The sequence below is a fragment of the Megalobrama amblycephala genome, linkage group LG13, assembly GCF_018812025.1.
Source record: "Megalobrama amblycephala isolate DHTTF-2021 linkage group LG13, ASM1881202v1, whole genome shotgun sequence".
Classification (NCBI taxonomy): Eukaryota; Metazoa; Chordata; class Actinopteri; order Cypriniformes; family Xenocyprididae; genus Megalobrama; species Megalobrama amblycephala.
In genome coordinates, this window is record NC_063056.1 from 25,821,214 (window position 1) to 25,839,623 (window position 18,410).

The 18,410-nt window shown below is 38.0% G+C and overlaps 1 protein-coding gene across 4 annotated transcripts in view; it reads right to left on the minus strand.

Moving 5' to 3' along the window:
• Positions 1–12,986: 12,986 nt before the first annotated feature.
• The window catches only part of alg2 (ALG2 alpha-1,3/1,6-mannosyltransferase), an 83,511-nt gene continuing 78,087 nt past the window's right edge, over positions 12,987–18,410 (minus strand). For 2 of the 4 annotated variants that reach the window (XM_048153292.1, XM_048153291.1), the window contains 2 exons: positions 17,141–17,466; positions 12,987–15,327 (listed from right to left, as the gene is read on the minus strand). In XM_048153292.1, coding sequence (XP_048009249.1) covers positions 14,428–15,327; positions 17,141–17,449 — 1,209 coding nt within the window. In that variant the 5' untranslated portion in view covers positions 17,450–17,466 and the 3' untranslated portion in view covers positions 12,987–14,427. Of the gene's footprint in view, positions 15,328–17,140; positions 17,467–17,672; positions 17,950–18,072; positions 18,336–18,410 lie in introns of those variants that run through there. The other 2 variants (XM_048153290.1, XM_048153294.1) reach the window with 2 other exon arrangements.

Consider the following 18,410-nt stretch of genomic DNA (forward strand, 5'->3'; position numbering starts at 1 on the left):
CAGATTTCAACAAAAATATCTTAATTTGTGTTCCAAAGATGAACGAAGGTCTTACGGGTGTGGAACGGCATGAGGGTGAGTAATAAATACATTATTTTCATTTTTGGGTGAAATAACCCTTTAAATAGTTTTAAATTGTTCTATATTATGAGTATAGAACGGAGCATGCTACACAACTCCTTGTCCAAGCTCTTGTTCTATCCAGACTGGGCTATTGTAATGCTCTCTTGGCAGGCTAAAGCAGCATGTACTGTCAATCCTCTGCAACTGATCTAGAATGCTGCAGCGAGAGTGATCTTTAACAAGCCGAGTCACATCTCTCTTTATCAATTGACTGCCAATAGCCGCTCGCATCAAATTCAAGGCACTGATGATTGCCTACAGAACAACCACTGGCTCTGCACCCCTGTACCTCACTACTTCAGTCTTATGTCCCCCCCAGAAGCTTGCGTTCTGCAACTGCCATCCCAAAGAGGCATAAAATTAATCACTTTCATGGACCTTTACCTTGACTGTTCCTTACTGGTGGAACCTGCCTAATTCCACCCGAGCAGCTGAGTCATTAGCCATTTTCAAGAAATGGCTAAAGATGCATCTTTTTTTGTCAACACAACTAAAAACATCTGCTAAATGATTAAATGTAAATGTACTGTCTTAAAGTCGCAATGAAGGCCTGACTAAAATGGCTCCAGATCTTTTCTTCAATTTTGTAACGTATATATATATGAGTGAAATGGATTATAAAAAAGCAGGGCAGGGATTTTGCTTGATCCATCAGTTGTTGATTGGATGGAGGCAGATCTGAATGCAAGCTTGAGGACAATTGTAAGGAAGTTTTAGCAACTAAATGATTGGAGAAGTCTGGCATTCGTCACCAGAGAGAAGTCTGTTGTTTCTCTGGAAGATTGAGTTATGATATCTTAGTTAAAAAAGAAAAAAGGTCTTTTTTTTTTAAATGAAACATATACATTAATGAATAATATCACAATAAGATCAATAACATGCATTTAGAATGAGGGTAAATTTTCATTTTCAACTATTTACATCATCATTAAAATAATATAAATAAATACATTTTAAAAGATATAAATGTTTCAATAAACTATAGAATAAAAGTTAAAACAATGTAACAATATTTATTATTGCTGCAATGCATATTGGGAGAGATTTTTGTGTACTGTAAAAATGCATTAACACTGACTTCTTGCTGTGTTTGTTGGTTTGACTTAAAAAAAAAAAATCATATTACAATTGAAAAGCTGCATCGAATAGTCTCACATCACACCATGTGTGAATGCCTGCTGAAATGGGCCTGGTCAACTGTGTTAAAACAAGTTTCATCTCTAGGCCTTGCTTTTATTCCCGTATTACACATATTGTACTATTTACTATTATTTGAGTGCGTGCACACACCCCAAAACACTTCATGGTTATTGACAGAAAGAAAAAGGGCCCTATTATTCCTGAGAGAGCCTGTGTGTGAGGCTTCATCTTAACTTGTCAACAGTCCTTACGTACTGTCAGCAGAGCAAGCACAGGTGACATACCCATCACTCTTTCCCTCGCTTTGAGTCTAGTACACAGAACAGACACGCACACATAGAAGGATCGATAGACGTCTGTTGCCCACTGAAGACGGGACTGTCTGCCGCGGCCTAATCTCCGCGTCCCCGGGAGCACATTATGGGCACGTGCCTGGTGTTAACCCATTAATCTGGCTATGGTGGGTTGTGTTATGTTCCCTCTCTCATGGGAGTGTGTTGTGGTGATAGATTGAGCCCTATGTGTGTGCGCGCACCGCGAAGAGTGATATTCAATCCTTAGTTTGAGCAAATAGAGAGCACTTGTGAGCTTCCTATTTCTCCTGTTGTCTCTTGCGCGCTCATTTGGAGTCCGGTCACAGATATCTCCGCTTTGTCTGACTGCCGCTTGATTGCTATTTGATCCTGGAGCGTTTGCAGCATTTCTCTCTCTCTACGAGCTTTTCCTGTCAATCTGTTTGCTTTGTGCTATTTGTTTCCGCTGTTGTACAGGTGTACTCAGCTAATCTGATTGGTTTGACAGAGGCTGTTAGAACACAAACACCCGCGTGTTCCAATCAATAGCGTCATTAAACGTGAATTAGCGCTAACTCAATCAAACTACCCAGTTTAGCACCAATCTTGGTCGTTTACCATGGTAACCCGGGGAGGCCATATCGCTAACTGACGTGTGGATCTTTGTGGATCACGGCAGGGGCTGTCAATCATTCCGGCTGCCCTCAGGATGGATGATAGGGATGATGGGAAGGAAAAATAAGGACTCTCCATGGTCTCCTCCAACATATCAGTGAATTTTTGCAGAACACTTCAATGTTTCATGTTTTTAAATCCAGGGTATGTTTGCTGACTGCCGCTTGCCGTTGTGTTGTTTGACGAAATGCTTTGTCTGGGTGATTAGTCTGTCTATAGGTACATTGATCAATCACATCTCCATTCATGCCATGTGTCAAGATGCATTACATGACAAACATAACAAAAACATGCCGTACATACCCTACAACTGGTTCTTCTTGGTTCCTTCATGGTGGTGAAAACACAGGCCTCTTTCCAGACCTGCCAAGAGAAGAAAATAGTTTTATAAATACTGAAAGATGATAACATAGGCCTGCATCTAGAAAAGTAATCTCCCGTTCCACCACATCCCAAAGGTGCTCTATTGGGTTGAGATGTGGTGACTGTGTGGGGGAAATTTGAGTATAGTGAACTCATTGCATGATCAAGAAACCAGTTTGAGATGATTTGAGCTTGAGATGGCGTGTTATCTTGCTGGAAGTAGAAGATGGGTACACTGGGGTCATAAAGGGATGGACATGGTCAGCAATAATACTCAGGTAGGCTCTGGTGTTTAAGCGATGCTCAATTGGTTCTAAGGGCCCAAAGTGTGCCAAGAAAATACCCTCCGCAGTATTACACCACCAGCCTGAACTGTTGATACAAGACAGGGTGGATCCATGCTTTCATGTTTATGCAAAGTTCTGACCCTATCTGAATGTCACAGCAGAAATCAAGACTCATCAGCCCAGGCAATGTTTATCCTGTCTTCTATTGTCCAAAGTTGGTGAGCCTGTGTGAATTGTAGCCTCAGTTTCCTGTTCTTAGCGTACAGGGCACCTGGTGTGGTCTTCTGCTGCTGTCCATCTGCTTCAAGATTCGACGTGTTGTATGTTCAGAGATGCTCTTCTGCAGACCTCGGTTGTAACGAGTGGTTATTTGAGTTACTGTTGCCTTTTTATCAGCTCAAACCAGTCTGGCCATTCTCCTCTGAACTCTGGGATCAACAAGGCATTTTCACCCACAGAACTGACACTGGATATTTTCTCTTTTTCAGACCATTCTCTGTAAACCCTAGTAAATCCCAGTAGATCAGCAGTTTCTGAAATACTCAGACCAGCCTGTCTGGCACCAACACCCATGCCACGTTCAAACTCACTTAAATCACCTTTATTCTCCATTCTGATCCTCAGTTTGAACTTCAGCAGATTGTCTTGACCATGTCTACATGCCTAAATGCATTGAGTTGCTGTCATGCGATTGGATGTTTGTGTTAAAGGATTAGTTTACTTCTGAATGAAAATTTACTCACCCGCATGTCATCCAAGATGTTCATGTCTTTCTTTCTTCAGTCAAAAAGAAATTAAGTTTTTTTGAGTAAAACATTCCAGGATTCTTTTCCATATAGTGGACTTCAGTGGGGTTCACCTCCTGAAGAGCTAGTGCAAGATGAGCATTTGTGGTTAAACAGTACTTTTTTTTTTAGAAAATGACCAATCGTTTCGCTAGATAAGACCCTTATTCCTCATCTGGGATCATGTAGAGGAGCACTGAAATTGCAATTTGGACCTTCAACCAAGTGAACCCCACTGAAGTCCACTATATGGAGAAAAATCCTGGAATGTTTTCCTCAAAAACCTTAATTTCTTTTCTATTGAAGAAAGACATGAACATCTTGGATGACATGGGGGTGAGTAAATTATCAGGAAATTTTCATTCAGAAGTGAACTAATCCTTTAATGAACAGTTAGGCGTACAGCTACAAAGAATGTCAATGCCACAACTTTTTTTCTGCTAATGTTTGTTACAAGATACCACATGGCCAAAAGTATGTGGTCATTCCATTCATGTGTCTACTTTTGGCCATGTTGTGCATTATTTTTTGCTATATGGATAGTACGCAGTCAGCATGCACTTAAACTGTATTCTGTGTGTGGCTGCATGTGGATTTGATATATTAGGTTTTAGACACAAGCCCCCCTGCTCTGCCCCGTGGACAGATTCTCCTAATGAGAGACCAGTGCATTTGTGTACTAACATCATTACTGTAATCACAGACACTGATGAGATTATCATTATCACGATGTCTGTGCTTGCACACACAAACAGTTGCACACGCTAGCATAAATAATCTACTGTCAGAGTGTTTGTTAATGTAATTGATGTAGATATGAAAATAACCTGCAGTTCCTGCTGTAATTGGTACATATAAAATGTGATGAATACATAACACACTACATAATAACTCTTAATTAATACATGCACACTGTATAAAGCTCCACTGTGGATATGCATCGTGTACAACAAAACATCTTTTATATAGATTTTTATGCTGTATCTCTCTTATTAATTTAGTAAAGGAAAAAAAAGTCATGGTTGTAAATGACAAATCTGCTCATCTACACTACTGTTTGGAAATAAATTTTGAAATAATTATGATTTTTTTAAAAATGTTTTTGAAAATGTCTCTTATGTGCACCAAGGTAGCATTTATTTAATCAAAACACAATAAAATGGTAATATTGTAAAATAATATTACAATTTAAAATTGCTTGTTTTCTATTTTAAAATTATATTACTTGAGTCTTCAATGTCACATGATCCTTCATAAATCATTCTGATATACTGATTTCAATTTGCTGCTCAATTATTATCAATAGTTATTGGTGCTCAATTAATAATAATGGTTTTTGCTACTTAATATTTTGTGGAAACTGATACATTTCTTTCAGGATTTTTTGATGAATAGAAAGTTCAATGAACAGCATTTATTTGAAATTATTATTATATTAAAGACATATTTTTGAGTAGCATTATAAATATATTTGTATATTATAAAGTATAAATTTTTACCCCAAACGTTTAAATGGTAGTGTACAGCAGTTTTCACAAATATATGAAGCAGCACAACCGTTTTCAACACTGATAATAATAAAATAATAAAAGATTGTAGGAATGGTCAGTGAAAATTCAACTTTGCCATGACAGGAATAAATGACATTTTAAAAAATATTAAAAGAGAAAACACTTAAAATGCAGCCTTGGTGAGCATGAGACTAATTTCAATGCCCCCTCCCCCCAAAAAATTAATAGACTAACAGCTTCACCGTATTAAAAAAAAAGAAACTATGAAAAGAAAGTTGGGAGCATGGGATTATGGGAGGAAATGACACATCCAAGTGTCTTTGTCCTGTCTGACCCCTTTTTATTGACCCTCAGTATCTCAGCAGCTCCTCTGTGGATCACAGTACAGATGTTTGCAGTGCCGTGGCGCGCAGTGATTTCCCATGTGTTCTCCTCTTCCAACACCTTCCTTTCTCGCCTCTCCTCCGTCTGATATAGATTGCTGGCTGGGGTTCAGTTGCTAATTGAATATGTTATGCGTCTGTTCGAATGACAGGAAATGGGGGAATGATGATTAAGAGATGAAATCAATTCAGCTCAACAGCTGCTGTTTGTTGTCAAATTCATTACAGGCATTCAGAAAATAGATTGCGATACGTACGATTGTTAGCATGTTAATAGTCAACTTACATACTAAAATACTGCCGTAGCATCTGTTTAGTTTCCTGAATGTGAAAGGGATGCCTGTAGAACTGCTGAATTCAAATGCTGAATCTCGCTAGATGGGGCTATACGCTTACCTGAATCCATCAGTGCTGCTTTCCTAGCATTTCCACATTCACACACACACATAGAGTTTACCTTCTGACAGGCCCCTAAGCTGTGATTATCTGCACAGGCAGCACAGGGATCTCTCATAAGCATCCTAACCCCTGCCTGCCAATAATTAGCCCCAGTTAATTACAGCCCTACTGCAGGTTAAGCTAGTGGAAATCACCCAGGAGATACCCTCACACCTTCAGGTACACACACGTACGCGCTCGCACACCTCCCGAGACCGGTTTTATGAGCTCAGTGTCCGGAGCTGAGCCCGATCAGCATCAATATTGTAACTGACAGCTGACAACATCGGCCCTCAACACCTGCATAGACACAGCGGGCGTACGAGCAACAGGGGGGAGCGAGAAAGGAAAGATTAAGAAATGGCTTAGGGTTTTGATGTACTTGGGGGGATTGACTCACTCTTGTTTCCTTTGGCTGCTTGCCTCTTTCCTTATCTTTTTTTCTCTTTCTCATCCTCTCCTTTCCAGTTCTCCTTCTTCACTTAAATTCCAACATGTAATTGGTTTTATGTTGAGTTGCAAAAACTCCAGTGAGACAATTGGAAACATGCGGTGGAAGCATTCCCATTCTTCTTAATGGTAGTTGCTAGGCTGGCACATGACCGCCGGGAGTTGGGACTCAAGGGTCTTCAGTTCTGTAGCCAGGTTGTTTTGAGTTGGGACATCTACGGAAGAGGATTAGGGCCAAGCAATAATAAAAAAATAAAACCATCTCGAGATTAAAGTTGTTACATTTCGAGAAAAAAATGGAGATAAAATGTTGAGAATAAAGTCATTAAATTACGAGAAAAAAGTCGTTAAATTACGAGAAAAATGTCGTTAAATTTCGAGAAAAAAGTCGAGATAAAATGTTGAGAATAAAGTCATTAAATTGTGAGAAAAAAGTCGTTAAAACGAATTTGTTCTCATAATTTAACGAGTTTTTTCTCGTAATTTAATGACTTTATTCTCACAATTTAATGAGTTTATTCTCAACATTTTATCTCGACTTTTTTCTCGAAATGTAACGATTTTTTTCTCGTAATTTAACGAGTTTATTCTCAACATTTTATCTCGACTTTTTTCTTGAAATTTAATGAGTTTATTCTCAACATTTTATTTCGACATTTTTCTCGAAATTTAACGAGTTTTTTCTCGAAATTTAACAACTTTAATCTCGAGATTTTTAGTCTTAAATATTGTTTTATATTGCATGATGTTCCTGTCTTAATTTTATTACTTTTGTTTTGGTTTCTTTGATATTTTATTATTAGTGTTTAAATTGGATTGTATGAGAATGTTTTGTTTGGTATATTGTGCAGCACTTTGGTCAGCATTTATGCTGTTTTAAAGGGCTATATAAATAAACTTGACCTTGACCTTGAGATGGTTTTATTTTTTTAAGCAATAATAAAAAAATAAAACCATCTCAAGGTCAAGGTAAAGGTCAAGTTACCCTAATCCTCTTCCGTAGACATCAAAGACAGCAGACAGTGAAAAATATACTGTATATCTATTTCACACCATTGCTACACTGCCTTAAAATTTTTAGTTAACTGAAATGTAAAATTTGAGTTAATACAATGAAGGGGATTGGTTAATCAACAGAAACTCAAAATATTATGTAATCTGAACCACATTAATTATTGAAGTTGATTTGACAAAAGAAAAAATGTTGTGATAAATCATGAAAATACTTTTATAAATACAGTGTAGTTGTAAAGAGAAATGTCACATGATGAATCAAAGTTCATCACAAGCAGCTTTTCCACAAACTGAGATAAATACTAATTTTTTTCCTGCACGGTATCATGCACACAAATACAAAACACCATCATGGTAACACATATGACACTAAAATAATGCAAAAAAACAAAAACAAACCCCTAATGTACAGAACTGATTAGGAAAAAATAAGAAGAAACATAATCAACCATCAAAGTGTCACACAGGGAATTGTGGGAATGTCAGTTTACGTTTTTTTTTTTTTTTTTTTAAACTGTAAATTATAAGTTGATTTGTTCTTTTTACTTCCAAAAAAAAAAAAAAAAGGTAGACAAAATGTAAGGTTAGATCTATTACAGTTGTTCTCGATATATGGTAACTAAATATTAACCAATTGACCCTTCGCCGGGAGTTTGATTGACAGGCGATCTAACCAATCATAACGCCGAATCCACCATTTTGTCCGACAAAGCAGTCAGGGGAGTTAGTAGATTAACGCTGGTGGACTTGAACTTGAAAAATGGTGTTAACTGACATCTTTCCGCAGTTGAAACAACATTCCTTATGATGTTCATTCATGTTTATTTGATGCTATAAATGAACTAGTAGGAAGAGATGATAGGTTCACGAGTCGGTTGAGCTGAGGCACTACAGCGATCTGTCACGACACATTAAAGAGCCACAAAATGGTATTTATTGATTAAATTTCCTTAAAAAATGACAAAATTTGAAAAGTAACCTGCTCTGTCTTGTCTGTCGACGTGTTGTCGGTATCCTCTTTGCTCCGGGAGTTATTTTATCACTGCGTGAGAACATGATGTGTAGTGTGAGAGCGGCATGGCTTGTCGGACATAGCAACAGTAACTAAAGGGGGCGGGTCTTTGCAAACGGTCAATTAACAAGTTTTTACTGTCACATTTTTACAGTCTTTTACAGTTAAAATTACAATAATTTTTATAGTGCTATGTCAGTGTATTTATTAATATTTTGAGTTCATTTTACTTTAAGTTTTAGTAATGTGCTTTTGTCATTTTCAGTTTTTTTATATTCATATATACAAATTTTTATTTCAGTTTTAGTTTTAGTAATTTTTTTACTTAATACTTCAATTAGTTGCCAAGGCAACATTTCTCATTTTTGTTTTAAGTTTTTCATCTAATATTTGTATTTTATTTTAAGCTTTATTTCATTTAACAAAAATAACATTTTAATATTTTTAGTTAACAATAACAACATTGTTTTATATTTCCAAAGGGAACAGGTTTTGGTAAAATCTCCATTGTAACATAATGAAATATTTGTATAAATTTTTCATATATTTACTTCAACAGAATACACTGCTAATTTTGAACGGATGTCTAAAAGTACTTTTGTCCTAGATGGTGTAGTTATGACTTGTAAACGTGATACTAAATAATGGTCAAATCTCACTTGTGTTGATGATTCAGAGGACAACAAAACGTGAGTCATATGGATTGTAACAGTGTGGATGTGTGCTAAGTGTGTGCCTACTAAATGGCGCAGTATTGATTTTGTATAAAATAAACTTTTTTGGTTTATAATCAAAGCTTGGACTCAAGTCATCCAATATTTTCATGAAAACTGTATGCTTCATTAGTCTCTTTCAGAATAGGCATTTTCATCATTAGCTTTACAGCATCATTTTATCAAGCACAATCACACTCACAATAGCTGTAAACTCTCTGCTACCTCAGTGAGTCATTAAAATCATATATCCTTCATCACTCTCAAGGGAATCTGAGTGATAGCTGGCCACCCGCAACAACACAATTAACCATTAGAGATCAGTAATGAGCCAATTAGCAGTTATACACTGTTTATGAGCCATTAGTGTGTGCTTAATTCACACCTCTGGAACTTGTTAAAGTTGTGTATTTTATTCAGCTATCCCATAGTTCCTCTTTCCCATTCTCCACTCAGTCACACTGACTTGACAGCACTCTTTTGGCATTCCTTTGCTTTCAACCATATTCATTCCCTTATCAAATCTCAAAAAGGTGAAATTGTTTAAAATACTGTGAATATTCAATCATGTGCTTGCTTTGTGAGATCATCTCTTAGCCCGTATTAATCAAGTGTTATGCCAGTGTGAGTCTTCGCTCTTGAATAGTCCCCAATGTCCTTATTATCCGGTTCCGATGAAACGCTTCTATACACATTCACTAAAAACACTCCATTAATATCATCACCCTGAAAACTCATGGGGAAGGCCAAGTTGCCCTTTACAAAAAGTTAGGGAAAGAAAGTAACAAACATGCACAGGTATAGATGACTGCAAAATAAAGATTTTTGTCTTGTTTTCTGGTAAAAAAAAATATCCTAACATCTGTATAAACAAGATTAGATGTACTCGAGAAGGGTTTTTTTTTTTTTTTTTTGGCTAATGGTTTTTTACTGGTTTTAATCATGTATAAATAGCAATACATTTATATATTTTATTGTTTTAAAAAAAAAAACTTTTAAAAAAGTATTTTTCCAGTACATGGTTTAGGGAAAATCAGCTTTCAAAATATAGCCCAACTCAAAAGTCTATATGATTTTTATTTATTTTAAGAATGTTTAGATAGCCTATTTTAACTGAAAACTAAGACAAAATTATATCCATCCATCCATGACACTCCGTAGGGCCACGGGAGACAAAATTACAGTTTTTTTGGGGCTGTATAAAAGTTTTATCCAGCCTCTAAAACAGATGCCTGATTACTAATAAACGTCAGTGGTCCACAATGTCATTATCTCAACAACTGAGTTTCTCTCTCCCAACCCAACAGCTCCACTCACCCCGTTGACTCTTAATTAAATCCTTGGCACGCTTATTCCTTTACCTCTTCATTCGCGCGCGCGCACACACACACACTCGCACAATGAAGTGTTGTTTTACTCGCGAGCTGATAGCTTTTAAGGCTGGGTGCTTTTATTGAGGGACCGCGCTGTGGGTTTATCAGAGCGGTCTGTGAATAAATGGCTAACCCTCGTGCCCTCTCTCTTGGCCGTCTCTGTAATTCCTGCGCTTCCATTAGCTGCTGTATTGATAACGGTCATTAGCATATTTATGGTGATGGCGGGAACGTTATTGTTTGTGTTGGTTATTAATCTTCCCTCTGAGCAACTGCTCTGACAGCTCAATCTATTCTGCCATCGCGACACACACCCGCTCACACGCGCAGCGCTTTCAAGTTGAACGCCGCTTTTGTTTGAGGGTAAATAGGCGGTGTCGGGGGGCGCACGGCAAGCAGGACGGGATGGGTGATTGACGCGACCCCTCCTCAGGTGAGCGTTGATCTCCAGCTGGGCCGAGGGCTCGCTGGCATCACTGTCACTCTGCCAACCGCTGCCAGCCTCACGCGATCTTGATTACAACAGGATCTAAATGCTCAAATTAAAATACATTTACTGTAAACACACACATCTGCAATACACTTTAGAGTGGAGTTGATAGGCATGAAGAGTGTGTGTGTGTGTATTGGACAAAACCTGGTTTGCTAAGTGTGTGTGTGTAGTTGACTCTGAGGGGAGTTGTTTTTTGTGCCCCGGGAGGGTGGATGGGGGTAGCTGAGAGTCTAATCGGGGGTCCCAGGTGACTGGTGAATATGCGTGGTGTCACTCCCTCTGTTTGAGTGACAGCTCGCTGATTAAGGGCCGACTGAGGGCTGGAAAGCAGCCAGGATCACTGAGGGCAATGAGCATCTCAACCACACGTTCTCTATCTCAAACCACACACACACACCATCTCCAGAAACACACGGCACTCCTAGATCAGAGCAAAACACCTGAACAGGGAAGCAAAAACCGAAGGGGTTGGTTAAAGGTCTTGCGTTCTTGTTTGGGTCGTCTTATACTTTGTTCAAATGATATCCAAAGCTTCAATGGTGCACAAAGCAACTTTCACCTGAATAAAAATGGTCCCTTGTGTATTTGATGTTAGAGTCATTCACTATAACACTAGTTGTTTAATGGAAATAGTCTTTAAATGCATAGAAATCCCATTTCCTAAGCTTTCTGCATGGGGCCTATTGTAAATTTGACAAGTAACGTTTCTTTATCTTTGGCGATAAATAACTGGTTTTATTGAGGCTATCATTTTGCTCATAACTTGCCATGGAGAGATGTTATTGATTGCTATTTTTAAAAAACGAGCAAGATTTTTATTTGTTTTATACCACAAATGCAAATCAAAGCCCACCCCTCACAGTGCACCAATAATTCCCAGCAGATATATGCTAATGTGCTGGAATATTTTATTGAAGCTGTAAACTTTGAAATCATAATTTGCAAGCGTTTCATATAAGAAAACACTAAAAGACAGGCTATGAATACAAATGGTTGTAAACTATTATGTCATACAAAACAGTCAAGAGATATTCCTGTCTGCGTGTATCCATCAGGGGGAAGATATTATTCCTATTTGCTTTTTTTGATGCCGCTTCTTTTGGAACAAATGCTGTTACTATGAGATTTACCACTGATCAGCAAATACTGAACTAAAAATTAGTGTTGTGTGTGTCTCTTACTCTGAAAGCAAAGATTTATCACAGTTATTATAAATGATTGAGATCTGCATCTTTTTCAACACCATTGGAGAGCTAGTTTGGAGAAAATGTATTGCTCAGATTTTAATTCATGTGCGATTGCAGCAAACAATACGAAGCCCAATATGTTTCGTTCATTGTATTCTCGAGTGCAGACTTGATGAAAACAGTTAATTACAGGTCATGTCTGTCACATTTACACAGCAAAAACTCAAACTTTCCTCCAGCCCCCTATTCAATGATCATATTCAGATATCTTTAGCCCTAACACAGGCAGTGCTACCGAGAGGTTTGAAGGTTATGCATCCTGACCTTGTTATTGTGCCCGCTTGATTTACATGTTCTCTGGCCCCATAACCCCTCTTTTTATGTATGATTAAAACCCAATCAGTGCACAGCTAAAAATAAGGTCCTCATCTTTAACGCATTGAGTGTTAATGAGGAAATGCAACAAAAACTGCTCCCAAACTGCCAACAAAACGGATGTGACGCTAGTGAGGCAATACATCTGACCGTCTGCGATACTGAATTAAAGCACCCCCCCCCCCATTAATTTAGCATGCAAGCCCAAGTGCGCTCACCTCTAAGGTTATCGCAGATATTCAGAGTTTCACACGAGTGGACGGGTCGTTTAAAGCAGTGGTTCTCTACCAGGGGCAAAGGGCCTACTAAGAAACCTTGGCAAGCTGCAAAGGGGGCATCAAGATGATTTGAAAAGATTTAAAATAAGACAAAACAAGCTTCAAAATAAGCAAACGCACCTAAAAAAATCAAGATATTTCTTATTTTTAATTCACCTCCTCAACAACAGTTTCCTTTGAGTTTCCACAGTCTTGGAAAACCTGGATGTATGAGGTAGTCTAATTTTGAAAGTGTGATTTCTAGACCTGGAAAAATGATAGAAATCATTAAAATCTTAAAACACCATGGGCATTTTTAAAACAAATATACATTTATTTTAAGCTCTAAAATATATTATTATATTATTATCTTAATCCATATCCAGTAAATCATGAATAACTGTAAGTCATGTAAATGCATTGGTTAAAAAGATAGCTGAAGAACAGCACTTAAAATATCTGGAAAACAATTTTGAAAACAAAGCTTTTGTATTACAGAAAAAATACTTCTTGTGGGCAATGGACTCACAAAAGCTGGGAACCACTGAATTAAATAGACTTATATGGATAGTTCACACAAAAAATAAAAACATCATCCATTCCCGTCATGTAATTTCAAACCAAACCTTTCTTTCTTCTGTGGAACACAAAAGAAAACATTTTTAATTTTTGATCCACACAATGAAAGTCAATGGGGTCCAAAACATGTATTTAATTGTATGCACAAAAACAGTTGAAATATTCTTCAAAATATCTTTGTGTTTAGCAGAAGAAATTAAGTCATGCAGGTTTTGAACAACATGAGGGTGATTAAATAATTACAGGATTTTCATTTAACTGGAGTTTTGGGAAATTTGAAGAAAAAAAAAGCTCAAAAGAAAGTAACAGTGATCTGTTTTCATGTAAAGTAAATAGGCTACTGTTCTGTCTGGTCAGTCTGTATCCAATGTATACAAAAATAAAAGCTTCAACAGACAAAGTCAAACCCGAGACAGCATCTCATTTAATCTGGGCTTTGGTCTTGTATCAATAGAATGAGGACATACACAGTCAGTAACGACCTCAAACCCAATACAGCATATGACCTTCAGTGTCCTAAGAAAACTTTTTCTTTTTCTACTCGAACAAACTTGTTATGAGGATCTTTAGTTTGAGACTTTAATAACTCTTAACATCCTCCATTGTTATCACTAAACAAAAGCGGAGACATTGGCGAACAGAGCAGGGCACGGAAACTTCTCTATCGATTTCTGCCCGAGAAACTCTCTAATGGTCCTTTGGCATAAAAAAATACAAACACATATGGTCCTCAGGCCTCGCAATGACCCGCTTGATCAATGTGGCTGGTGCACGATAATTCATTACCCTCTCGGTCGGACGAGTGCTCCACATTCTTCAAGGCTTGTATTGAACTCTTAAGCCATGTTAACTCCTGCTGCTCTTTTCTTTCATTAGAGATGACATACTTTCATTAGTCCCTCCACAGCAACCGGACCGGCAGAATGCATCCGTGTGTTGGTCTGAAGAGGAATGGCCTTTATTATGTCATAATTGGTTATTGGGTAAGGTTGGTGATATGACTGTAGAGCTGCTCAGTGAAGGCCTGCAGCGAGAAGCGCTGCTGTACCCGCTCTCTGCCAGCCTGCCCCATGCGCTGCTTGAGTTTAGGGTCTGTAACAAACTTCCGCATTGCTTCGGAAAAGCACTCAGGGGTGGGTTCGCAGAGGAAGCCTGTTTCGTCATGGGCCACAGACTCTAGTGGTCCACCCGAGTTAACTGCAATAACGGGGCAACGCAAGTACATGGCTTCAATGGGTACGATGCCAAAATGTTCATTGCTGGGAGTGTACAGTACACAAGTGCTGCTGTGCAGCAAAGACAGTTTCTGTTTGTCTGAAAAAGAGCGCAGGAATGTGACGTGGTCCTCCAGGCCAAGAGAGGCCACTAGTGAACGCAGCTCTTCGTAGTGCTCTACATTCTCAACCACACGTTCATCATAGCCCCCTGCCATTACGAGGTGCACGTGCTCCCATTCCCCTGTAGAAAGACGCTCCTTCAGTGCCGCTAATGCTCGCAGTGCCAACGGCAGGTTCTTTTTGCGTTCATAGCGGTTGATTGACAGAAAGAGGAAGCTCCGCCCCTCAGGGAGCAGCCCGCCGAGGTCCTCTACTTCATCATCGAAAGCTGCCGAGTTCAGAGAGGGATAAAGGACGTCGGTGTGGATCTCAGCTAGTTTGGGGAACGTCTGTTTGAAGACTCTTGCAGTGAACTGGCTGTTGACCAAAATTCGATCGGCCATGCCTGTGGTCAGTTCCTCAAACCAGTCGATGGGGCCACGATATAGGCGCTTTAGAGCAGAGTGACGCTGAGTCAGTAGTTGGTCAGGGAAATGACAGTAGAATAGGACTTTCTTCCTGTGACGTGCCAAACGCAAAAAGGGAATACATGCTGAAACCTGAAAATAGGAGATAAAATTAAACCTGGTGGTTTTGATGAGAACCAAAGACTTTAGATATACAAAGATGGTGCACTCATATTACTTCTGAATAGGAGAAAGTGCAGTGTGCATGCAATATGTCAGAATAAGACCTGCCTTCAAAATAAAAGAACCAAATCGCCAATTGTACTTCTAGCTGGCGTTAGAAGCTCAATTTGCTATAGAAACAGTGTTCTGAGACGCACGCTTAGGACTGCACATGCGCATTTTCTAGCTTCTGAGCATAAGAAACAACATTTATGGGACACTTCATGTCAGATTTTGTTGCTAATTTGAAATAGGTTATTTAAATGTGAGTTTGGCCAGCAGTTTTTGCGATTTCAGGATTCCCTCATTCAATTAAATAGGACTATCACTGCGTCCGAAATCGCATACCGTCCGAGTAGGTGCTACAACATTTGAATTTACTTTGTGATGTTAATAAATATAGTATGAATATCGGTGGTATGAATGAAATTCGGATGTACTACATCTGTATTGCTGTTACTGTCATGTGACCTACTAGCATCAGTAACGTTGCTTCACTTCAATAAAGTGTTTGTTGAATGCGCACTTCAGAATCTCGGCGGAAGTAGTAAGTCATCCAGGGACATTTTACTTAATGTTTTTCAAATACTATGTATTCTGACATACTATTCTTTTGGCGTACTGTTTTCCGCATACTACAATCGCAGCACTGAGTAGTCAAATGTTTCGGTAGCACTTTATTTTAACATCCTGTTCCCCATACACATACTATGTACTTATTATATCATACATGGTGAACAGTAGTACTGTTTTTTTATAGCATGTTTAGTTCACAAACAACTTACAGTTATGTATTACCTAATTATTTTCAATTTACAATAAACAATAATAAAATTTGGCATTAGTGCCTAGCTTTCATTTTACCCCTGGTTCTTGTCTTATTTTGAGTCATATTTGACCAATACAGTTATTACATTTTTTTTTTTTTTTAGGTTTATTTTTGCTGTTTTTTGCCTTTATTGTGATATGATAGTACAGAGTGGACAGGAAGCAAGGTGGGAAGAGAGAGGGGGACGGTATCAGAAAAGGTCTGTGAGCCGGGACTCTAACTCGGGTTGGCCGAAGCGCAACAGCGCTATATGTCGGCATGCTGCCCACAAGGCTATTGGCGCCGACTCATTTGTTAAAGTTTAACTAGAGACTCACTCTGACCAGATCACTGAATCAATGAGTTTTTGAATATTTGCAATCAGATTAGTCAAATTCTGTGTAACTGACATCTTCAGTTCGAAACAACGAGGAATGATTTTTTATTTCATGAAATATAGTTGAGTTAAAAGTCACTTATTATGCTTATGAATGTAATGAAGTAAAAGTTTCTTAAAATAAAAATAAAATATAGATACTTGAAAAATAATTACAGTAACAAAGTAAAAATACGTTGTCACCACAGATAATTATTGTTAACTAAAACTATTAAAACTATTTTTTTGTAATTGAAATAAAGTATAGATGAAATCAATAAAATAAAATTAGAGATGAAAAACATATTATCTTTGCAATTAACTAAAATAAACAAGTTTAAATTGAAATACGAAAATGACTAAAACTAAATATAAATATAAAAAAATAAATATGATAAAAGCACATAACATAATTACTAAAACTTAGACTAAAATTAAAATGACAACTGAAAACATAAATAATCAAAAGCTAATTAAAAAAAATAAATACTATAATAATATATAAACAATACAAAACTAACTGATAATTAGTAGTTAGTTTTAGTAGCATTAGTAGTTACCTGATCACAGAAAATAACATCAAACTCCTCCCCACTAAAGAGCACAAGATAGAGAGTTAGGTAGATCATGCGCAGGTATGCACAGAGAGCATGGAAATATCCAAACACGCTGGTGGGCAGCCAGTCGCCAACACACACCACAGGCAGATCAGGTGAGAGAGTCTCAGAGAAGCAGTGCTGAGGGTCATAGTGTGCCGTCCAGATCTGAACGTTGCATCCACGAGATTGCAGAGCTACAGCTGCATCCACCACCAGACGCTCCGCTCCACCTATACCCAGATCAGGGTGCAGGAACACCACCCGAACCATCCTGTCCTGGTCAGAACCTTTTGAGTCACAAGGAGGTAAAATGAGTTACACATTATTTTTAAGCTCAACACAAAGCAACTAGATTTTCCAGTTTCTGCTTTTCAGAAAACCTAGTAATTATCACATATATTTGTTAAGCTATTTAAATGGGGACATTTCATAGACTTCTATTTTTATATTTAATGTTTTTATCAGATGATTAATCTAACCACATCTTGATTACATCAAGTATCTCATGTCGCTGTGTTGTTGCAACAGGCCAGAGCGCGCACACGTCTCTGCGCACGTTCACGTGTCCATGTCACTGGGGCTTCTGTCATAAACTCTAATACCTTCTGTTGTTTATTATGATAGTCCTACATCACTAAATGTCTGCAGATATCAATAAACAAGCTGGACACGCCAACTAATAGTTGGAAAACATCAATATTCATTCTTATATACGTATGTCATATATACAGTAAGTCTAGATTCAGTATAGGCTATAACCTGCTACATTCTTCGTAGCAACATGGGGGCACATAAAATGTCATATTTTCTTTACACAAACTCAAATTGTGCTTACAGTAACAGTTAAGTAACAGACGAAATGTTCAAAAAAACTAATAAGACAAAACGCTTACCTTTACCCTCAGCTGTCCAATGTATGAATGATCAAATATGGCTCAAAGTTCGCGATTTAGTGAAACTGGCTTCCTGATTGAGCCAAAATGTCTGCCCTACTCTGTACACATCATCAAAATACACATGACTCGTCACGGCATTCTGTTCTCCCGCCTTTGAGTTTTCACATAATACATTTTGGAGCTAAGCTGCATTCGCTTATTTTATTTACATTTATTATGGTATGTTTTAACGTTTTGTATCAAATGAAGTTTCCAAAAGCGTCCTAAATTCGTTTAAACTAACACGCAGGTCACAGTTCTGGTCAGGCGCTCTATTGGCTCCTATGTGAGGGTCC